The 24,924-nt window shown below is 39.5% G+C and overlaps 1 protein-coding gene and 1 non-coding gene across 7 annotated transcripts in view; one reads left to right on the forward strand and one right to left on the reverse strand.

Moving 5' to 3' along the window:
• The window catches only part of MAPK9 (mitogen-activated protein kinase 9), a 54,284-nt gene that overhangs the window by 24,046 nt on the left and 5,314 nt on the right, over positions 1-24,924 (reverse strand). For 3 of the 6 annotated variants that reach the window (XM_012754587.3, XM_012754589.3, XM_012754592.3), the window contains exons 2-6: positions 22,142-22,280; positions 20,109-20,278; positions 8,913-9,042; positions 7,365-7,423; positions 4,264-4,402 (exon numbers count right to left, since the gene is read on the reverse strand). In XM_012754587.3, coding sequence (XP_012610041.1) covers positions 4,264-4,402; positions 7,365-7,423; positions 8,913-9,042; positions 20,109-20,230 — 450 coding nt within the window. In that variant the 5' untranslated portion in view covers positions 20,231-20,278; positions 22,142-22,280. Of the gene's footprint in view, positions 1-4,263; positions 4,403-7,364; positions 7,424-8,912; positions 9,043-17,759; positions 17,862-20,108; positions 20,279-22,141; positions 22,281-24,924 lie in introns of those variants that run through there. The other 3 variants (XM_012754590.3, XM_012754596.3, XM_012754595.3) reach the window with 3 other exon arrangements.
• Positions 16,402-16,508, forward strand: LOC142861751 (U6 spliceosomal RNA). The gene has a single exon (XR_012912905.1). It is a non-coding gene; the product is annotated as a U6 spliceosomal RNA (small nuclear RNA).

Consider the following 24,924-nt stretch of genomic DNA (forward strand, 5'->3'; position numbering starts at 1 on the left):
CTGTATTTTAAATAACAGCACCCTTATTTTTCCATTCTTGAGATACATCACTTAGTAGAATGGGTGCCAGCTCTATCCAGGAAAATACAAGAGGTGCTATATCGCCATTGTTTCTTAAAGCTGAGTAGTACTCCATGGAATACATATACGACATTTTATTAATCCACTCATGTATTGATGGGTACCTGGGTTGTTTCCACACCTTTGTGACTGTGAACTGTGCTGCTATAAACATTCGAGTGCAGGTGTCCCATTTGTACAGTGTCATTTGATCTTTTGGGTAGATGCCCAGTAGTGGAATTGCTGGATCACATGGTAGATCTACTTGTATCGCTTTAAGGTATCTCCATATTGCTTTCCACAAAGGCTGAACCAGTTTGCAGTCCCACCAGCAGTGTAGGAGTGTTCCTCTCTCTCCGCATCCATGCCAACATTTATTGTTTGGGGACTTTTTGATAAAGGCCATTCTTACTGGAGATAAGTGATATCTCATTGCAATTTTGATTTGCATTTCCCTGATGATTACAGATGTTGAGCATTTTTTCATATGTTTGTTGGCCTTTATTCTGTCTTCTTTTGAAAAATTTCTGTTCATGTCTTTTGCCCACTTTTCGATAGGGTTGTTTGATTTTTCTTGCTGATTTTACTGAGTTCTAAATAGATTCTAGTTATCAGCCCTTTATTGGATGTGTAGCTTGCGAAAATTTTCTCCCATTCTATGGGTTGTCTGTTTGTTCTCCTGATAGTTTCTGTGGCTGTGCAGAAGCTTTTTAATTTGATCAGGCCCCATTTATTTATTTTTGTTGCTGCTGTGATTGCCTTTGGGGTCTTCTTCATAAATTCTTTGCCTAGGCCAATGTCTAGAAGAGCATTTCCAACATTTTCCTCTAGGATTCTAATAGTTTCACACCTAATGTTCAAGTCTGTTACCCAGCGTGAGCTGATTTTTGTGAGAGGTGAAAGGTGTGGGTTCTGTTTCAGTCTTCTTCATGTGGCTATCCAGTTTTCCCAGCACCATTTATTGAATAAGGATTCTTTTCCCCAGAGTATGTTTTTGTCTGCTTTGTCGAAGATTAGTTGGCTATATGAGGATGGTTTTATATCTGGGTTCTCTGTTCTGTTCCACTGGTCAATGTCCCTGTTCTTGTGCCAATCACAAGCTGTTTTAATGACTATAGCCTTATAGTATAGTTTGAAGTCTGGTAAATTGATACCTCCTATTTTGTTTTTATTGCCTAGGATTGATTTTGCTATCCAGGGTCTTCTCTGGTTCCATACAAAGCATAAAATTATTTTTTCTATATTTGTGAAAAATGATGATGGTATTTTAATTGACTCTGTAGGTCACTTTGGGTAGTATAGACATTTTAACAATGTTGATTCTGCTGACCCATGAGCATGGTATGGTCTTCCACCTGTTTACATCCTCCACTATTTCCTTCTTCAGTGTTTCATAGTTCTCCCTGTAGAGGTCTTTTACCTCCTTAGTTAAATATATTCCTAGGTACTTTATTTTCTTTGTTGCTATTCTGAAGGGAATTGAGTCTTTGATTTGGTTCTCACTTGTACTGTTGTTGGCGTATATGAATGCCTCTGATTTCTGTGTATTGATTTTGTATCCTGAGACTTTACCAAATTCATTTATCAGATCAAGGAGTCTCTTGGTTGAATCCTCAGGGTTTTCTAGATATAACATCATGTCATCAGCTAAGAGAGTTTGCAAATTGGTATTAACGGATCAACACTTACGTGGACATATAGGAATAACATTTATTGGGTGTCAAGCGGGTGGGGGGGGCACGGGCAATATACGTAACCTTAACATTTGTACTCCCATAAAATGCTGAAAAAATAAAAATAAAAATAAATAAATAAATACTTTGAAGTATAGCACATGGGAGCTAGTTACGAAATAACTAGACAGGATCACATATGACGTGTATGTGGAGGGTAGTGGAGACGGCATGGCCCACAGTCAGTTCTCTTTGAAGCTGTCACCAGAACTGAGTGCAACTTCATTGATTCTCCACTAGCAAGTCAATTTCTAAGTAAGTATTTCTATAGATGATGAAATCAAATAAAGGTTTCTGAACTTTATGGATTTCATATAATAACTGTTCACAACAACCTAATTTGTCTTCTCCTAGCATTTTCTACACTCTAGTCATGGGAAAGACATTTTATGGAAATGTTCTTGCTAAGATAAAAAGTTCAGACTTCTAATACAAACATAAATCTTTTTTTTTACTATAGTAATCATTTCATTATGTATGCGTATATCAAAACATATTGTGCACCTTAAATATATAAAACTTTTATTAAAAATTATAATAAAAAAAACAGCTCACTGCAGGCACAGCAGAAGCTTTTCAGCCTGCTGGGCCCTGGGGGACAAGAAATGCTGCCCTGACGCTGGCCAAGAGCCACAGACTGAGGCTGGAGAGGAGGGCAGGGGCTCGCCTGCTGTGTGTGGAGGGCTCTGCTACCATAGAAGGCCTCTGTTCAGTGGCTGCAACGGAACCCACCTTTCCCAGCAGCTAACAGATCTGAATGAATTACTAGTGCCATACTGTCAAAACCTAGCCACTCTTTTCCGAATTGCTAGGCTTCACTCTTCTGTTTTCTCTTCTATCTTCTTCCCCACACAGATTTCAGCCCAGAAAGAATACAACTTCTTGCTGTTGGAACATAAAATCTAATGCAATGACAGTTTGCCAATAAAATCAGCATAGTAATAATTTAGGGAATGCTGGGAATATCTATTTCCAATAAAATTATACTAATATTGTCTCTGACTCTAGTCTCACTCAACATTGTAGTTGTTCTTTAAAAAATTCTATTATGATGTTCTGCTTACACAGCCCTACAAGTCAAAAAATAACAAAAACTTATAAAACCAGCTTAGAGAATTACATTACATGTCTCTGGGTTTCCAGTGTTGCTTCCTGACAGCACAGGCAACACTGCCATCTCAGCAGCCTTCACGGGTTGCTGGGTTCCTCGCTACTGCACGCGCTCAGGGCGCAGAGCCAGGCCACTCCTGCCAGAGAGGCAGGGCAGGGAACCCACTGTGGCAGAATTTCGGAATATAAGAAACGGATATCTGAGTGGTAATTTTAGTGAGAGTTCTCAAGTGACTCTTTCGTTCGCTAATTGGCCTCTAATTTTCTTTTGCCCCAAACCTAAATTCCTGCTGATTTCAAATATGGCAAAAACATTAACAAGAGGTGAATGTGGATAAATGGTATTTGGAGTTCTTTGTCCAAAAATTGTCTTGCAATTTTCCTCTAAGTTTTAAGTTACTTCCAAATGAAAAGTCTAAAGAGAAACTTTTCTTCCGCAATATCCAACTCTCGCTGCGGCTGCTCACCCGCCTGAGGTCGCTGTGCTCGCGGCAGCACACCAGCCTCCACACTGCTTTCTAGTCTGAATGTCTTGAAACACAAAGGATTCCATGGTTTACTTGGGTTTTCAAAACCGGCAAATTTGGCTCACGCCTGTAATCCTAGCACCCTGGGAGGCCGAGGCAGGCGGATAGCTCAACGTCAGGAGTTCGAAACCAGCCTGAGTGAGACCCCGTCTCTACCAAAAATAGAAAGAAATTAATTGACCAACTAAAAATATATATACAAAAAATTGGCCGGGCATGGTGGCACATGCCTGTAGTCCCAGCTACTCGGGAGGCTGAGGCAGGAGGATCACTTGAGCCCAGGAGATTGAGGTTGCTGTGAGCGAGGCTGACGCCAGGGCACTCACTCTAGTCTGGGCAACAAAGTGAGACTCTGTCTCAAAAAAAAAAAAAAAAAAAAAAAACCGGCAAATTTTTTTTTTTTTTTTTTTTTTTTTTTTTGAGACAGAGTCTCGCTTTGTTCCCCATGCTAGAGTGAGTGCCGTGGCGTCAGTCTAGCTCACAGCAACCTCAAACTCCTGGGCTCAAGCGATCCTCCTGTCTCAGCCTCCCGAGTAGCTGGGACTACAGGCATGCGCCACCATGCCCGGCTAATTTTTTTCTATATATATTAGTTGGCCAATTAATTTCTTTCTATTTTTAGTAGAGACACGGTCTCACTCAGGCTGGTTTCGAACTCCTGACCTCAAGCAATCTGCCTGCCTCGGCCTCCCAGAGTGCTAGGATTACAGGCGTGAGCCACCGCGCCCGGCCAGCCAGCAAATTTTTTAAAAAATATTTTCTTTTGCATGTAAAGGATTATGACAACCAAATGATTGTGATTTTAAAAATAAAATTAATATATCACTACTTACCCTATGAATTATACCAGCTGAATGCAGATGTTTAATACCACAAAGCATCTGGTACAGAAGGTAGGACATTCTTTCATGGTCCAGCTCCATATGAATAACCTGACACAAGTTAGCATCCATTAATTCCATAACCAAATACCTGGGAAAGAAAAGATCAGCCATGTACATGAAAATTATCTAAAGTTCCCTATGACTACTAAACCAGAATCTTTATGAAACAGTAATAACATTGTACTGACTAAAGTAAAAAGAGAACTTGTTTTCTTTAAATATATAAGGTATTTTGAAAAGAAGCAAAGGTATACTGGAACTTTATAAAAAATTTTCTAAAGAATATGAAAACAACCAATTAACTCAATGTCTTAAAAATTAAAAACAAAAAATTTTTACATCATGGTAAACAGAATCTCGTACATTCAAATTCTCCTACTTCTTTAATTTTTTGCTATTGGCTCATACCTACCAGGGTACAAACCATGCTGTTACTGGCTCAGTGGCTAGGACCATGTCCCACCCTTGGTGGGGGATGCTGACAATGGGGGGCTGCGTAGGTGGGGGCAGGGTATGTGGGAACCCTGTATCTTCTGCTCAGTCTTGCTGTGAATCTAAATCGAGGTATCTACACTTGCCATCTCCACTTCTCCCATTTTCTATGACTGCACTTGGATCAGGCTTGTGCCCCACCACTCTGCTGAAACTGTCCCTCTCAAGGCCATCTGGCTCCCATATTGCTAAATCCAGTGGTTAGTCCTACAATCCAAGCTGGCCACGCCCTCTCTTGTCCCAAACTTCTTGCTGTTAGTGTACCTCATGATCAGTCCTTGGCCCTCCTCTCTTCTCTAACAGCACTAAATGCGTTGGAGGTTTCCAGTTACAGACCACTGACTCCCCAACTCCTACCTCTCTCCTGAATCCAGGCTCATTCCCCCAACTGCCTACTTCACAGTTCCACTTGGATGTCCAACAATATCTCAATGTCCATGTCCAAAACTGAACTCCTGATTCTACGTGCCACAGTCCCACCTCACAGCCTTCCTCATCTCAGTTGAGAACTCCTTCATCCTTCAGGCTTAGGCCAAAAATCCAGGCATTGTTCTGAATCCTCTCTCACAGCACACAGCCTATCTACCAGCAAATACTGAGGCTCTACCTTTATACCTTTTCAGTGTCCAACCTCTTCCCTCCATCTTCACTATTACCCCTCTGGCCCAAACAGACCCTCCACAATCCCTCACTTGAATTGCTGCAACAGCAATAACTGGCCTTCTGTGCCCCCGCCTCTTACAATGGATTATCAAACTCTTTTAAGCATGAGGCGAGTGAGTTCACTTCTCTGTTGAACTCTTATTATGACTTGCCTTAGAGCAAAAGAACATCCTTACAATGGCATAGCACTGCTCCTGCAGTGTCCTACTGTCCTTTCTCTGAGCCCACCCTCTTCTCCTCCCCTGGGCCCTCTGACTCCAGCCACAATGGCCTCTTGCTAGTCTTAGAACACACCAGGCAGGTGCCTGCTGCCATTTCTGGGTGCCATCTGCTCCCTATTTTGCCATACCACATGCCCCTATAGGTATACCTGTGGGCTCAACTCCCTCACTTCCTTCAAGGCTTTCTTCAAATGCCACCAACTCACTGAGGCCCTTCCCCAGCCATCCTATTTAAAACTGCAGCCTGACTCCTGACCCTAGCACTCTAATATCCGACTAGCTCACCTGAAGCACCAGTGCCCACAGCACTTACCACCTTCTAAGGGACTATGTTCTCTCCTTACTGATTAGGCCAATTGTCTATCCTGCAGGCTCCAGGAGGTAGTTTATCAACTGCAATTCTTAAGCAATGAAAGGGATTTCTGCATGCTTTGGTCACCAAAGTACACCTAGTCCAAGAGAGTGCTTAGCACAATCAAATATTTATTGAATGGTTGCATACACCAATAAATTTAGGATGAAGTTGGGTATTGTGCCTCAATAGTATAAACTAATATTTCCTTCCACTGTTAGTCAGTGAGGTAATTCTGTTTAAGAATCTGAAAATGGGCCAGGTGTGGTGGGGCTCACGTCTGTAATATCAGCACTCTGGGGGCTCACGTCTGTAATATCAGCACTCTGGGAGGCCGAGGCAGGCAGATCCTTTGAGCTCAGGAGTTCGAGACAAGCCTGAGCAAGAGTGAGACCCTGTCTCTACTAAAAAAATAGAAAGAAATTAGCTGGATAACTAAAATATGTATACATATAAAAAATTAGCCAGGCATAGTGGTGCATGCCTGTAGTCCCAGCTACTTGGGAGGCTGAGGCAGAGGATTGCTTCAGCCCAGGAGTTTGAGGTTGCTGTGAGCTAGGCTGATGCCACAGAACTCTAGCCCAGGCAACAGAGTGAGACTCTGTCTCAAAAATAAATAAATAAAAGAATCTGAAAACACAGAGTACTTAATGACTTAAACATTTAAAATGATGCTCATAAACATCTGAACCCTACAATGCCGGCTATTAGAGACTGGAGAAAAACATTTTATAGCTTGGTAAAACAGAATACTGACATTAATGGTAACTGTCTGCTCTGAAGAATTCTTTTTAGTCATCCTTTATCTGTTATGAAGATGGTAACCTTCGAGACACAAATAAATTAATATTACCATTCATTTTTCTTAATATTTCTCTTCTACAGAGAAAACTATCTATGCTATCATTAAAAATGTATTTTCAGGCTAGGTGCAGTGGCTCACGCCTGTAATCCTAACACTCTGGGAAGCTGAGGTGGGAGGATCGCTTGAGGTCAGGAGTTTGAGACCAGCCTGAGCAACAGAGAGACCCCGTCTCTACTAAAAATAGAAAAAAAAAATTAGCCAGGCATGGTGGCACACACCTGTAGTCCCAGCTGCTCAGGAGGCTGAGGCAGGAGGATCACCTGAGCCCAGGAGTTTGAGGTTGCTGTGAGCGAGGCTGACACCATAGCACTCTGGCAGGGCAACAGAGTGAGACTTTGTCTTAAAAATAATATATATTGTCACTTACATTTCGTGAGTATAAAAAAATAGTCTCTTTACTAAATTTTCAGTCTTTGATGTATAGTGTATTACTATGATAGATAAAAATGATACTTACACATCTTGAAATTCTTCTAGAGTTTTCTGTGGTGTAAATACATTTAACAAACTTATTATCTGAAAAGAGAAAATTAATTATACCTCAGTATGTCAGATGATTCTACCTGATTACAAAAATTAAGTTTAACATTGAAATGTATTAAAACTGGAAAAAAAATCACAGCAGAACTCAGAATTTATTATTACTGCTTTTACCAAAATATTCTATTACCTGGCATTTGATAAAAGTTAAACATTGATTCAAAGAGGCAGGAGGATCACTTGAGCCCAGGAGTTTGAGTTTGCTGTGAGCTAGGCTAACGCCATGGCATTCTAGCTTGGGCAACAGAGTAAGACTCTGTCTCAAAAAAATAAATAAGTAAATAAATAAATAAAATAAATAAGTAAAATAAAACATGCCTTGGAGAATTAAAACCAAGTCAAACCACAGACTCAAAAGAATGAAGTTAACTTAGTTTCATATTTAATGTCCTTACACCAGAAGGATCCAGCATAAATGTTAAAACAAAGGGAACTATAGAGTTTAATGTAATCTTAAATATTCACCCCCCTCCAAAAAAAGGGGGTGACACAAGCTGATCTCCAAAGCCCCTTCCATATTTAACATGTTATGTTTTCATAACATGACAAGGATATTAAAATAACACTCAGTGACCACTAGTAGGACATATGATGTGCGTGACTGAATATAACCCCACCTTCTAGAGGCATTATTTCTCCTGAACAGTTAGTGCTTTGATTTCTGTGGAGATGCTGAGTACAGCTATCCTAAATGTAAAATCATCTAATAATGTGTATTTAAAACTGAGATGAGGCCGGGCGCGGTGGCTCACGCCTGTAATCCTAACTCTCTGGGAGGCAGAGGCGGGCGGATTGCTCGAGGTCAGGAGTTCAAAACCAGCCTGAGCAAGAGCGATACCCTGTCTCTACTATAAATAGAAAGAAATTAATTGGCCAACTGATATATATATATATAATTAGCCGTGCATGGTGGTGCATGCCTGTAGTCCCAGCTACTTGGGAGGCTGAGGCAGTAGGATTGCTTGAGCCCAGGAGTTTGAGGTTGCTGTGAGCTAGGCTGACGCCACGGCACTCACTCTAGCCTGGATAACAAAGTGAGACTCTGTCTCCAAAAAAAACCAAAAAAACAAAACAAAACAAAAAAAACTGAGATGTCCTATACAAGGTAAAAAGCCACTTATAGAACAATGTTTTTCCAAAAAATATTTAGTTATGTCTCAATTTGTTAGGTCAATGCTGTTCCTATTTTACAGAGATGGAAATAGTGAAAACCAAATGGTTACAGGATTAACCGACATTCCTACCTTCACAGACTGACCTAAATTCCTGTGGACCATGACACCTTTTTCTAAGTTCAATTTCCCCAATGTTAATTAAGAATTTTATCAATAATATATAACCATTTTAATAGCCATTTTTATCATTAGTTTATCCTAGGTCTGAACTCAATGTATCTTCAAAGGACCCTGAAGATTAAGACATCGTTGACAACATTAAAGCATACAGAAAAAATAACATAACTTACATTTTTATGATTGACACATTTTAAGAGGACGAGTTCACGATAAGCTCTCTTTGCATGAGTTTGATTCTGAAAAGGGCGGCTTAGTTTCTTGACTGCAACATTTATTCCAATAACCGTATCAAATGCAGCACTATAATTAGGAAATATAATAAACAATCCAATAGAATATTTTTGGAAAATATAGCAATACAGAATGTACATTCAGTGTATTATCTTTTTAGTGAATAACAAGGAAAACCTGCTTGCTTCCATGCAAGGCACTTGCACACATGAAGAGCAAAGTAAGCTTCCCAAGACTGCCAGGATGGACTAGCTCATCCACAAAGGCACACACATCTCAGCTACAGTTGAGCTGGGATTCAGCAACCCTTTGCACACTGAATTCTCATTTTATTAGTTGAGATTATTAGGTTCAGAACCAGGTAATTTAAAATAGAGCATGTAAGACTGGTCAATAAATGAAATCTTCAGTTTAAAAGAACTGTTTTTAAGAAGTTGAAAAAGAAAAAGATCACTGTTATCACAGCTTAAAACATAAGTATATTTTGGAGTATTACAGCAGAGGAAATGGTTGCGCTCATAAGAATATAATAAATCTAAGTCTTGAGTGATTTTGTCTTTTCCCAGACAAAAGTAAACAGAAGCTAAAATCGCAGCTTGTGGTAAATCCCTAAGATACAAAATCTCTAACATAAGCTATTGCTATACATAAAATTCTTCTAAAATACCTCTTCCTGTTATAGTAAGAATATTAATAACATCTAGAGGCATGTTTCTAGCACCTCAAGTTCCCTGTTGATATTTAGTGTTCATTTCCTCTCAGAAAACAGACATGAAAGATTGAGTACCTGACTGCACAGTTTTAGGTTTTAAACTTATCCTAAATAGTACCATTAGCATTATTATCTTTTGCTGCTCATCAGGGGTTAAAAGCTTCTAAAGGTCATCTGCGAACCTAAGCACCATTTTAAATATTGTTTCTGTTTATTCTATTAGGCTTACTAGAATTAACACTATATACATTTATTCTCTTCTATTAATAATGTTTTTTGCCAAACAACTCTAACTTAATTCAATCTGCTTTTAAGTCGAAGGCTATCTGCTATAGTATTTTAGAATTATTAGAAACTTCATATCTTACTTTTAATTACTTTTTAAGTTAATTCTTACAATGTGTATGTATAGATACATATGTAAATCCACATGCTCATATGCATATTAATTACAAAATGTAAAATTAAATCTATTTGTGAAATAAATCACAAGACTTTGAAAATGGACACATCTTTTTGGTCTCAAAAGTTTTTGCCCCAAATTTCAGTTAGGAGGAATAAGTTCAAGAGATCTATTGTACAATATGGTGACTATAGTTAATAACAATGTATTGTATTCTTGAAAATTGCTAAGAAAGTAGATTTTAAGTGTTCTTGCCACTAAAAAAATGGTATGTTGATAAGTAGCCATTCTACAATGTATGCATATTTCAAAACAACATGCTATACATGGTAAGTATATGTTATTTGTCAATTTAGAAAAAGTTTAGGTCCAAAATGAGCCAAATAGAGCAATTCTAAGCATCTGAGTGGACACATGCTTTCCCGCTCCTAATTCTGGCTCCAGGAGCAACTACCTTCAATTATGCCTGGTTTTGGTTCTTGTAGTCACTTCTTAACTCAAAAGAGTATGTTTTTATCACTATTTCTTCACTTATCAACTTTAGAAATGATCTATTATACTCCCCATTGCAAAAACTGAGCAGTTAGCCACTTCCTTGAAAGCCCCAATACCTCCCAGTTTTCTATTCTTATGATTTTAGGTTTTCCCTTGGTTACTTCAGTAACTTTAAATAAGATACCTAAAGTTCTTGTTTCCTTGGTTTTCAAAGGAGCCTCTTAACTCCTGGGTAAGCAAGATGAGACTATGACATTCCTTCCCTTACTCTTCTACCCTCCTCTCTTTTTCTCCAAACTTCTGCCTTAAATGGTCAAGCGTGATAACACATTTATATTTATAATTAAGCCTTCTGTGTTTCTTCTTTAGGATGTGTCTAAAAGCTGAAAATCAATATATAGAGTGTATGTAAATATTACTAACAGCAGAGCTGGGATTACATTTCATTTTCTACAGGTCACATGGCCCTTGCCACTTGCTCATAAGACTTCCCAGCATTAAGAGCAAATGGATTCTTTTTTCTTATATTCTATCACTTGCTCAAACATCATGTCCTTTTTATATTTCAGACCAGTGGTCCCCAATCTTTTTGGCACCAGGGATGGTTTTCATGGAAGACGATCTTTCCACAGTCTGGGGGTAGGCGGGTGTTGCGGAGCTCAGGTAGTGATGTGCAGCCCATTTACTAACAGGCCTCGGCCCTGGGGTTGGGGACTGCAGTTTTAGACAATGACTTTTTCTAGCTTTCCACACACACATTTCTAATAAACTATTTTTTTCTTATTAAGAGAAGAAAAATGTACCTATTTTTGGCCTATCACCAGTACTTCCTATAATAGCTTCTTACATTATCCATTATTGTTTGGCATCCATTCTCTTTTTCAAAAAACATTTTTCTTGGAGCTTCTTTCAAAGCCTGCTACGTGGCTAATACCCTGGGGTTTCTCTTCACTGGCCTTGACTGTTTCTTGTATTACATGTTCTTGTATTGTCCTTCCTGACGGAGTACATCCTCAAGGGATTTCCTCAGAAAAAGTACGTGGAAGACAAATGATCTTACTCTGCCCTCACCCTTGATTGATAGTTTATTTTCTAAGTTCAAAATCAACTTTCACTCAGAACTGTAAAGGCATGTTCCACTGATTTCCAACATTGAGTGTTGTTGCTGAAAAGGCTTATTTAGCCTGATACTGTACTCATACCTTTGCTTCTTTTCTGTTCTCTAGCTCAATGTTTCATCAAAGAGTCATGTCTGTCAGTATCCTAAAAGTCCCTCTCATATCCCCCAACTAATTACTGTCCCTCCTGGTCACCAAAGATAATAATTACTTCTGTTTATAACAATTACTTTCTTGCTGAACAAGCATCCTCAAGCCCTCATAGATTTTGCCTGTTTTTTAAAAATATTCTGTGTCTGACTTCTTTTGCTTAATATTATATTTATGAGATTCATCCATTGTTGTATATAGCTATAATTCATTCTGTATCATTGTTATAACATTCCTTTGTATACTGTATCACATAATGTTGATAGATATTTCAGTTGCTTTTAGTTTTCAAGCAATTACAAAGAAAGTCATAAACAGTTTTGCACATGGCTCTGGTTCCCCTATGCATGCATTTCTGATGAGTGATGGCTAAGAGTGAGAATGCATCTATTATATTTTAGTAGATAATGCCGAACTCTTTGCGAAAGTGGTTCTAGGCCCACTAACAGCACATGAAAGGTCTACCTCTGAGAACTGTCTGAGCTGTCCCACGTCCTCAGCAACCCTTGGTATTATCAACAGTTTACTTTTTAACCATTCTGCTGAGTACACAACATTATTTCATTGTGGTTTTAATATGCATTCCCTTGTTGAACAATGATATTGAACACTTTTTCCTATGTTTATTGGAAAGGTTATTTGGATACCCTCTTTTGTGACAATGTAATTCTGTTTGTCTGTCTTTATCTTATTGACTAGAGTTCTTTATATATTCTGAATAAGAGACTTTTGTCATATCTTCTCACATTGTATATTTATCTTTTCAGTTTCTTAATCATGTTTTTTAATAAACAGAAATCCTTAATTTTAATACAAATTTATCAATCTTTTAGATAAATGCTTTCTATCTCTTGTTTAAAGAAGTCCTTCCCTACCTCAGAGATCACGAAGAAATTCTCTTATATTATCCTTAAATAGTTTACTGTTTTGTCTTACACATTTAGAGCAATTCGACTAAGATTGATTTTTGTGTATAATGTGAGGTTGGGTAAAATTTCACTTTTTCCCCATATGAATATTCACATGTCCATGTGTTGAAAAGACTATCCTTTCCCCATTGCTCTGTAAGGCCAGCACTGAAGCCCGTATGTGCGTGGTTCTGTTTCTAGGTTCTTTATTAAATCTCGTTGCACCCACACCACACCACCCGATCACTACAGTTTGCTATTAACAGTAAGTCTTCACATCTGGCAGAGGGAGTCCTCCTCCCTTTTTCTTCAAGGGTGTCTTAACTTTATTGGACATTTATTTTTACACGCAAATTCTATAATCAGCTTAATTAAAAATAAAAAAGACTGCTGAGATTTAGACTGTAATCAATCTAGATAGTTTGAAAATGACACTTCTAAAGTATTAAGTATTCTAATTCATGAACATGACATATCCTATATATATATATATATATATTTTTTTTTTTTGAGACAGAGTCTCGCTTTGTTGCCCAGGCTAGAGTGAGTGCCATGGCGTCAGCCTAGCTCACAGCAACCTCAAACTCCTGGCTCAAGCAATCCTCCTGTCTCAGCCTCCCAAGTAGCTGGGACTACAGGCATTTGCCACCATGCCCGGCTAATTTTTTTTTTTTGTATATATATTAGTTGGCCAATTAATTTCTTTCTATTTATAGTAGAGACGGGGTCTTGCTCTTGCTCAGGCTGGTTTCGAACTCCTGACCTCAAGCAATCCGCCCGCCTCGGCCTCCCAGAGAGCTAGGGTTACAGGCGTGAGCCACCGCGCCCGGCCGACATATCCTATATTTAAGTTTTCTTTATTTTTCCTAATTCTTTTAGCTTTTTGCACATAGATCTTTCACATTTTGTAGATTTTCTTCACCTAGATATAATAATTTTTAAACCTATTTTAAATGGTATACTTTTCAAATTTTCCTTTTGCATGTGCTGCTAGTATGTATTAATACAAATGCAACTGATTTTTGTGAGGAAGAGTATATTGACCCTGTATCCTGCAGAGGCTAAACATACTCATTAATTTAACAAAATGCAGATTACCCAGGTGTGCCTAATCTAATCACAAGAGCCCTTTAAAAGCAGAGTTTGCTCTGGCTGATGGGAAGAAGGGGGAGTCAGAGAGATCCGAGTCGTGGGAAGCACTGAGCATGCCACTGCTGCCTTTAAGATGAAGGGGTCACTTCAGAGCCTCTAGGAGCAGAGAGTAGCCCCTGGCTGACAGATGGCAAGGAATTGGGACCTCCGACCTACAGCTGTAAGGAACAAGATTCTGCCAACAACCTGAATGAGCATGGAAGCAGATTCTTCCCAAAGTTTCCTTTTCTTTTTTGGAAAGAGTCTCACTCTGTTGTCTGGGCTAGAGTGCCGAGGCGTCAGCCTAGCTCACAGCAACCTCACACTCCTGGGCTCAAGCAATCCTTCTGCCTCAGCCTCCTAGAGTAGCTGGGACTACAGGCATGTGCCAACATGCCCAGCTAATTTTTTCTATATATTTTTAGTTGGTCAATTATTTTTTTTCTATTTTTAGAGACGCGGTCTCGCTCTTGCTCAGGCTGGTTTCGAACTCTTGACCTTGAGCAATCCACCCACCTCGGCCTCCCAGAGTGCTAAGATTACAGGTGTAAGCCATGGCCCCCAAAGCTTCCTTATAAGAGCCCAGCCAGCCAACATCTTTTTTTTTTTTTGGAGACAAGGTCTGGCTCTGTTACCTGGGCTGGAATGCAGTGGTGTCATTATAGCTCACGGCAACCTCAAACTTCTGGGCTTAAGTACTCCTCCTGTCTCAGCCTCCCAAGTAGCTGGGACTACAGGAATGCACCATCACACCCAGCTCATTTTTAAAATTTTTGTAGAGACAGGGTCTTGCCATATTATTCAGGCTGGTCTCAAACTCCTGGCCTCAAGCAATCCTCCTGCCTCAGTCTCTCAAATTGCTAGGATTATTGGTGTGAGCCACTAACCTAGCCAGCCCAGCAAACATCTTGACTTCAGCCTTGTGAGATGCTGAGAACCCAGGCAAGCCCACCCAAATTTCTGACCTACAGAGATAATAAATGGGTGTTGTTTTAAACAACTAAATCTGTGGTAATTTGTTATGTAGCAATAGAAAACCAATGCGTTCTCTCTTCTGCTCTTTTGTCTCTCCAGGCTTTTGTCTCTCTTCTGGATATGTTTTTGCCGACCTATCTTCCAGGTCACTAATTCTCTCTTTAGTTATACCTAAAATGCTGTTAAATACATTAAGTTCATAATTCAATTGCTACAGTTTTAAGTTCTAGAATTTGTTTAGTTTTTTAAAAAGTCTTCATTTCTTCATCAAAACTTTTCATCTTGCCTTTTATCGCCTTGAACATAACATTATACCTATTTAAAAGTTTGGATCTAATAACGTCAATATTAGATCTGGATCTGTTTCTCTTATCTGTTGTTTCTGCAGGATTTTGTTCATTGTTGTCTTATCTCCTTGTGCCTAGTTATTTTTGACTGTGTACTGGGCCTTGCACTTGTAAAACTGTTTTCTATGTAGAAATAATTTTATCTAGTGTGATACTATCTTCCTCTAGAAAGAATTTACATTTACTATTGTTGGGTATCTGGGGATACTAGCAATTCTGAACTAAACTCTGTAAAAATTCAGCAAATGAGATGATTTGAAGCTAAGTGGCAATGCCTGCAAGGGCATATCTTGGGGTCACCTTTATTTCTAGGAGGCAGTCTTTTATCGTCCCAACACAAAGCGAGGAAGTTCACTAGGCCTCCTTTGAGGGCCCTGGACTCTAATCCCTGTCTCCTAGTCATAAGGCAGTCCAAAATACTACACAATCTCTCAGCTGCCCCTTCCAGAATGCCCCCAAGGCAAAGAAAGACCCAAATGCTGAGCTTTCCTTATTAGGCCTCTGTCCTTCCTTGGATCCTGACTTAATAATTCTTCGCTAACTTACTATCTCTCTAAGGGCAAATCTGAGCATGGGGGAGGGGTGGGAATGTTGGGAACAAACTGGAGCAGGTGTTGGTACACTTATAATTCACAGCCCTGGTTTTAGCCCCTCATTTCATCCTCATTTTCCATATTGTCACCTCTATACCCATGGCTTCTTTAGGGTTCTACTATAGACAGGTTCTCTTCCTTGTTGCAAATGCCTCATCTACTTATTCTTATTTCCTCTGTTATTTTATCTGTATCAAGATTCCAACTACTTTCTATATTTTATACATTTGTTAAAACTCTCTACTCATTATCATCCTTGTTCCCTTTGTTTAGGTGTTTGATCTACTATCTTAAATCAGAAGTTCCAAACTACCCATTACAGTGAAAATATTAAGGCCCATAAAGAAACAGTGATTTGCCCAGGTCACAAAGAACCACTGCTATGAAGATCAGAGCTGGATTCAGAACTCACGTCTTCTGAATCACACCCATCCTATGCCTTATGCCATTTGTCTCCTTTATCATACAAATTTTACTATAAACATTATGTTTTTATTTATATAAATATAGAGAAAATAAAACAGCATTAGGACCAGGCCAATGCTCATGCTTGTACAGAACTAGAGGAAAAGAAAAACGAATAAAAGCTATACTGAGTGCTCGCTTCGACAGCACATATACTAGAATTGGAATGATACAGAGAAGATTAGCATGGCCCCATGGCAAGGATGACACACAAATTCGTGAAGTGTTCCATATTTTTCTGAAAAAAATAAATAGAAAGAAAGAAAGAAAGAAGGAAGGAAGGAAGGAAGGAAGGAAGGAAGGAAGGAAGGAAGGAAGGAAGGAAGGAGAAAAGAAAGAAAGAAAAGAAAAGAAAAGAAAAGAAAAGAAAAGAAAAGAAAAGAAAGAAAAAAAAAAAGCTATACTGATTATTTCATATTAAGGCTATAATTGTTACTTCTAAGTACTGCCGGAATTAATATTAAACTTTCTTTTTTAAAGGTTGAACATTTCATAGAACTGTTTCATAAACTGAGTAAGCTTTACTTTTTGGTTGAACAACCTGAGATTTTTAAAGTATTATTTATTATTTATTTTTATTTTTTAGAGACAGACAGGCTCTGGCTCTGTCACCCAGGCTGGAGTGCTGTGCCATGATCACAGCTCACTGCAGCCTCGAACTCCTGGGCTCAAGTGATCCTCCTGCCTCAGCCTCCCGAGTAGATAGGACTGCAAGTGCCACCACCACACTCGGCTTGAAGAACTTGAGACTTTACAAGGAGAAAGAAAAACTGAATATATATGAAAGAAACATATATACATTTTCCCCAATCTTACAATTAATTTTACTATATAACTTAGTTGATATTTATTAATACTTCAAAATGATAAACATTTTAAAACTTATTTCCTAATAAATTTTACTAATTTTTTAAGGAACAGAAACACAGAAACAAACAAATCAAAGACAATTATAAAAACAATTCAAAACCATGAGTAAGAATACTTTATTCTGGTTCTAGCTCTTTGTTTCACTCGTATAAAAGTCCCCGGCCCGGCCTGCACTTTGGTTCATCTGCACACCTCCCTAGGTCTTCATTGAGCTCTGATTTATACAGAAGATTAACTAGCTGTATAAATCATACACTGTTGCTATTATGATATTTTATTTCTCAAAAATATGAAAACACACATGGCCCCCGGTATTAGTTTTCTATTGCTACTGGAACAAGTTACCACAAATTTACTAGTTTAAAACAACACATATTTATTATCTTACAGTGTGGAGATCAGAGTCCAAAATGGGTCTTAAATAGGGCTAAAATCAAGATGTCAGCAAGACTGCATTCTTTCTGGAGGCTCGAGGGGAGAAGCTGCTCCCTGCCTTTTCCAGCTTCTAGCAGCTGCCTATATTCCTTGGCTGTGGCCCTGTGTCACTCCAAACTCTGCTCTGTCATCACATCATCTCTGATTATGACCATCCTAGTTTCTTTTTATAAGAAGAACCCACCTGCTAATCCAGAATGATCCCCCATCTCAAGATCATTAATTTAATCACATCTGCAAGGTTCTTTTTGCCATGTGAAGTAACATATTCACAGGTTCCAGGGATTAGAATGTGGACATCTCTGGCAAGGCCATTCTGCTACCACACCCTCAAAAGATCATTGATAGATAATTTTAAAGTACAATAGTGACAAATGTAAGTTTTGGATCATTAAATCAATTAAAGGTATAATGGCAATATTTTAAGAAGGAATATGTTAGAAAACCCAATTCCTCTTGTCAAAGTAGTAGCTAACCTATTGTTGAGTTTATTTGAAGAATAGTAAGCTTTAAAAAAAAGAACAGGAATGTGCCATAACCAGATTAGTTCTAATTCCACTTGGTGCTTCATAGCCTGGTGAAGGATGGACACAAAAGAGAAAGGGGGAAAAGGAAACTAAAATCACTTACAAATTGTTCGCTTTCCCCATTAGAACATAAGATGGGAGGACACCATAAAACTGAGTATCAGTTATGGCTATAAAAATTAAAACTGTTCTTGAACACAACCATTGTCTTATAGAGAGATAAAGAAAAGTAACAGAATTTTCTAATGGCATTTAGTGACAATTTACTCACTATTACTAAGATTCTAAAGAGAGGTTAGGTCAGAGTCCTGGTCATACCAAAAAGTATCAGTGGCTCAAAGTAATCAACAAACCTTTCCTCAGTACAACCATGTGGGACCAAAAGTACAAATCTTTGGTCCCAAAAGGCCATCAGCTGGGTTTTAAAACCAGGCCTATCACTGACACTCTGTGAGATGGGGAGAAGTCAACAAACCTTCTCAGTCCTAATTTCATCATTTGTACTATGAGGTTTATGGCAGAGTTCACAGTGACTAGATAATGTTTCCATTACTACTAACTTTCAAAAACAAGTGAATGACAAGCCAGTTGGGATAAATGAGGCCCATGTTTAAAACCGTTACCTGTCTATAGCCCTAAATGACTGCCCCCCGCTAGACCTTTGCTATTTCCTGCTTCTCGCTACCTCTCTTTCAATTCTCTCTCTCATGCACATGCGCCAAATTATCTGTGTCAAATAACCATCTAATTCCAAATAAGAGATGGATTATAAATAAAACGAATATTTTGTTGTTTATGACTTTTTATTACCATCCAAGTTTCCTAATGTGAACCACCCATTGACTTTAAAACTTCTTTTGGCACAACACTGGATTTAAGTACCAATATAGCTATTATCATTTGGAAGTTAAGATCATCACCATTTTAGACACAGGCTGGCATTCCTACCAAACAGCCCCTTCTCCCCTGTTAGTTTTTCTCAGAAGCTCTGGACTGCAATATCCTCTTAGCTCGCAGGGCCTTCAACCACCTAAGCTGAAGAAAACAATTGATTCCCCTGATCACATGTCTCTGCACTATAGGATCAGTTAAAAACCACTGATGATGACTCTCTAACCTCCACAGTTTTATATGTCAACTTAAACTCTCCTACCAAAACGTCCAAAAGAATTCTCTTTTATCTTGATTCCCTTCCTCCTACTAGCTGTAAACATCAGATGTTTAGCTTCATCACAGTTTCTTTTAGGTACAAAGATAATCTTGTTTTCATTGACCAAAAAAAGAAAAAAAAGAGTTTTGCCCAGAATAAAAGTTTGGGAAGTGCTGATAACTGTAGTCTAGAAAACATGTGAAAAACTTTACCTTTAGCCGGCCAGTGATGTCGCGGCAGCTGCCTGTCTTACCATGCAAGAGACTAAGGTTCAGGGTCAGACTAACGGTTCTGACGTCCTGGGCTGGACACATGGTTGAAGTGAGACACCAAGGGAGAGACGGCCAGCCCAACCCTCACACGGCATCCCTTCCTGGTTAATCCATGGAGTGATAATGACACTGACTGCCTCATCCTGTCAATGAATGGCAGGCACTGCAATGATGGTGCCTAGAAATGAACAGGAGTGATTGGGAATAAAAGGGGGAGGGGGGGAAAAGGTGGCCATGATGAAGAAATAAATAAAATGCCAAATTTCTGTTACAACTCACTGTCATACCTATTACTCTGATATCATAATGACAGGCGAAATGAAAAAAAAAAAAAAAAGAAACAGAAACAAACCAAAAAAAAAGGAAAAATTGCTACCTATTTAAAGTTATGCAGCATTCTAAGAATTTGAGTTTGTAGCCTGTAGCCTGACCACATATAACTAGAGCAATAGGTTGGTTCAATTTAGCTCATAAACCTATAACAAAGAGTATTTAACATCAGTATTTCTAAATTCTGATGATTCAGTTTTACTTTTTATTACAGCAAAAACTTAATCCACACTATTAAAATAGACCATACTTACCAAACGATCCCCTGGGCCCCAGAGCCAATTGGTTTCAGCTGCTGGTAGCGTTTCAGGACGGTGAAGGTTGAGTCTGCCACTTGGACACTGTAAAACTGACTATCACATTCACTGTCACTCATGATGCAGTGTCATGTAATGTTCCCAAGGGCTGGTAAGTTGTCAAATTCCTTCAAAGAAAAACACAATGTGCATTCTTACTGAAATTATACGTACACAGCTCACTTAATAGCATTTCAAACTTATCAGTATATAAGACAATGTGGTTATTAAGTTGATAAACTCAGGTTCACCAAGTTCCAAACTTAATTAAGCAAGACACACAAAAAATGCAAAGATATTTCAGTGGTATAAGACTATTAAAATGGAAGAAATTTTGAGCCAAACAAGACCACATTTAAAGGTTTGGATTAGAAAAGAACCACCTGTGGGAAAAGAATTTATACATTACTATTGGCCACGAAAAGTCTACATCCCTGTACACTTCCCATCAGCCTCCCTCCTAAGGGACCAGTTCACGCTTAGCAGTCTCAACCAGCGATGGGACAATGTTCCAAATGATCACTTCTAGAGTTCCTAAAGAAAAGCAGATGGACCAGTCTTCTGCTAAGTCAGGTTAAGGTGATGAACCAGAAAGCACGATTCATACGCCAAGTGACACGCGGTTAGAGGACTGGTGACACTGGTGTGCTGTGTGTGCTCCTGCCTCAAGAGGGGGCCCAGTACTGGCCTGCAGCCCCCAAGTCCCATAACACCACAGGGATTTGGTACAGAGATCTGTACACGGAGATCTCTGCTGTGACCCACGGTCAATACTATCAACACTATGAAGTTTATTCACAAACGTCTGAGTATAAACTGGCAGCCCCCAGAAAGCAGCACTGAAACCACAGGGTTTGAGTGGCAAATAAGCAAGCAGAAATTGGGGGGCAGTTACATTTATCTGGCTCCCTGGTTCTTGTCTGATGATGTTTATTTAAAAGTCAGCAAGCGGGGAAAAAAAAAGTCAGTAAGTGGTTTATTTTGGTCTTCTTTAAAAATTATAACGCCTGCAACAAAATCATATATGTAAACATCTTATATTGTTTAAAAACACAAATTTAAATTTTATCCTACAGCTCCATCAAATTCCTTGCTTTTTTATTCTACCATCTAATGTTTAACACTCAGTGAGGTTTTGTAGTGATGATTTGTATTTCAGCACAATAGTGTTGAGGAGTTTCCTTAAATATGGAAATAAATAACATCTAAAATAAAGAACTGAAGTCAAATTAATAATTTCTCGAGCTGACCACTGCTCTGTGTTTTTCCCACCATTCTCGGGGCAGTGGCTGCAGTCGAGGTGGCTCAGCTGACCAGCCACTCCTGCCGAGAGCCATGAGCATTGGTCAGGGAGTGACTCTTGGGACACCATACTACATTCGACGCCGGACAAACAACTCACAACGACCCACACAGCAGGATTATCAGCCCGTGTTACACTGGAGCAACCCGAAGCTGAGCAAGCTGGAACACTTGCCCAGGCCACATTGCTGTGCGGGGACTCAGGAGCTGACCTAGGCTGCCAGGTCACTGTGCCCTGAGCTCCAGGAAGGTGGAACAGGTCTGTTTCCCTCACCATGGCATTTCAAACTCCAAGGCCAGTAGGATAGGGAGGCACTGATCCCCGGGAGGGTGTGCACATTTAATAAACCTTTGATGATCTGACTCATACTACGGCATTTAATAATTCCCCACAATGCTGCTCCATTTTACTGACATCTAAAGGAATATCCTTGTCTAGAGATGAACTTATTTATAGTTTGCAAGAGGCTGAAACAATTCAACTCAACATTTAAGGGGTGCCTTTGGACAAAAAAGTAGTAAGTACTATAGACAGTATACCATGGTCAGGCAGGAACTAGTCTTGAAACAGCATATAATTCTCTATTGGGGGTAGAAGTGCGAGGAGCAAATCTATTATCTATATTATAATACACGGTAAGGACCATAAGGAAAATGTAAACAAAATCAAAAGACAAAAGAGATCCTACCCTCTGGCAGGGGTGCAGAAGACAAGGAAGGCTTCATGGAGGAGGCGACATCCGCCTTAGATTATTTTGTCAGAGTTGGAGAGCAGAGGCACAGAGCTCACACTGACTGTGTCCAGACACGGTGAATTGCTCAGCTTGGCTAGGAGGATAAGTGCAAAGGATTAGAGACAGAATCAGCAAAAACGCAGGTACCCACTACAACCTGCTTTATTGGGGCAGCTGTTCCTCTGCCATATTGTAAATACACCAACAACACTGGTCATTTCAAAGCATTTACTGAGCGTCCATTGCGGATGAGGTCCCGTGCCAGAACACAGCGCCTGCCCTGAGTGAACCCATACTCAGGAAGAGACCCCACACAGGAAGGGTCCTAAATCCCAAAGGATAAAAACAATTAGGAGTTATGGGGTGGAAAAGTAGCATCTATAGACAGGTGGAGGCACACTCTGAATGCGGTAAGTCATTTGAGATTTAGTTTTGTTGGATAGAGGGAGAATGGAGCAAAGAGAGAAAATGTGGCCAGATCACCATGAGCCTGGGAGGAGCTATCTGGGCTTGGTTCTCAGGGCCATGGGAGACAGCCAACCACCAGAGGTACGCACAGGTGCTGAGATATTCCAAGATCCATTCCTTTTGTCCTCGCTTTAGTAACAGAAGCTTCCCCTTTCCTGTGGGACAAATGGCTGTTCAACTAGAGACAATATCTGGCAGCTTTTCCAGCAGCCGGGTATGGCCAGTTGACCGACTTCTAGCCAATGCAACGTGAGTAGAAGTCATGTGTGCAAGCTCCAGATCACATTTGTTCTTATAGAAAGCCGCCTGCTCTCCAGTCTATCTTTCTCCCTTGCTGCTAGCTGAAGGATCAGCTGTCGCAAATCCAGAGACAGAAGTCACATGCTGTTGACGGCAGAGCCGCCCACCAGCCAGATTCCTGAAAGAACTGTGGCACAGAGCTGCCCCCAACTCTGGGCCACCTGCCCATGCTGGGACTGACACAAATCAACCTCAACCCTGTTGAGCAGTCTGCAAATCTCTGCTACAGTTGCTTGTAACCTATACTCAGACTAGTAAGTACAATGTTAGGTTAGCTTCTTTGAATTTGGGGAGTATATTCAATCTTATTAGGTTCTAGAATTATTAATATAACTTCATCTCAAGATTTAACACAATTCTAAAATTAAAATAAGTTGCCCTATTAGGAAGCAAAAAAAAAAAAAAAATCACGTAAGAGAGAAGCTGTCAAAGCTACCTTCTCTGTCAAGCTTTGACTTCATGAGAGCAAGAGAAAGAATCTCAAGGTAACCCAAGAAAGCATGTACTTTAGCTATTAATGAGTCAACTGCTGAGATTATATTTCAACAAAACAGACTATCAAGTGGGGCTCAGAAGACAGCTTTACGAATGGGAAGTACATGGATTCTTCATGCAACCACGTGAGCAGCACGCTGTGCTGCTCCAGCACCACCGTCAGTCCAGCACAGGCTCCCTCCGTGCTGCTTCTGCGCAGTGCAGCCGCCACCGCTGTGCTGCAGCAGCTTTTGCAGGTCTGCCTTCCTCCCTCAGGCCATGAGCTTCTCAAAAGCTGGCAGGGAAAGGAGTACAGGGAGAGAGAGATAGGTGGATGTGCAGGAAGGCCTCCTGGAGGAGGCAAGACCTGAGCTCAAGTCTCTTCACTGTATCAACCAAAGCATGAAGAAATGAGTACTTTCATACATGTTGGTGAGAACTGTAAATTGGTAAAACATTTTTTGGAAGGAACATAGGTAATAGCTAATGAAAATTTTAAATGCACATGAATCCTAACCTGACAACCACAATTCCATAAATGTATCTGACAAATGTATGTATCCAAGTATTCAAAGATATTTGTGCAAAAATGTTTATAGCACTTTTCTTGTAATAGGCAAAAAACCAGAAATAACCTAAAATGTACATTGCGGACTTACTGAATAAATTATGGCATAAAAGTACAGTAAGGCCTTTAAACAGAATGCAAGGACTTTATGTATTGATATGGAAAGATGTCTAAGATATATAAAGAAATAAAGCAAGTTGAAAAAGAATGCACTTAATAAATGGCAATCTACATAAAAACACATACACACTATGCTAGGAAGTACAGAGAAATAGTGGGAAATGAAAAACTTTCACTCTTCTCATAATTTTGTTTTGATTTTTTAAAAAAAATGCACATATTTCACATTAAAAAACCGATTAAACAAAAATTTTTAAAGGAAGAGCTGCAGAATGATCACTCTGACACATGCATGGAGGATGGGTCTGAGGCAGGTGAGACTGGAGACAGGAAAGTGGGCCAGGGTCATGTCTGTATTTATAAACACTCTTTGAATAACTTATGAGGGGCACTGTTATCAACCCCACTCTGCAAATGAGGAAACAGAGGTTTGAAGACAGTAAGGGAGTTGCCCAAATTCTCAGCATGGCCCAGATTTGAATCTAGGTGGTTTGACCACAATATTCATGTTCCTCCCAACACACCATTCGAACATCTCTAATTTTATTTAGAAAGCAAAGCCCTGTGTCCAAGGCTGGTCAGGACCAGGACAGAAAAACACAGGCTTTCACGTTTCATCCTGCTGGCTTCCCCTACCAAAACACTTTTTTTCCTGATGATGAAGGTGAGTCAGTGATCTACAGATTCAATTCAACCTTTAATCACAATAATTTCAAAATACCCACCTGATAGCTATGATTAAAAGCAGATTCTCACCATCACTCTTTAATACTTGCTATTGAATTTTTTTAATCAAATTGTTCTATTT

The sequence above is a fragment of the Microcebus murinus genome, chromosome 17 (genome assembly GCF_040939455.1).
Source record: "Microcebus murinus isolate Inina chromosome 17, M.murinus_Inina_mat1.0, whole genome shotgun sequence".
Lineage (NCBI taxonomy): Eukaryota > Metazoa > Chordata > Mammalia > Primates > Cheirogaleidae > Microcebus > Microcebus murinus.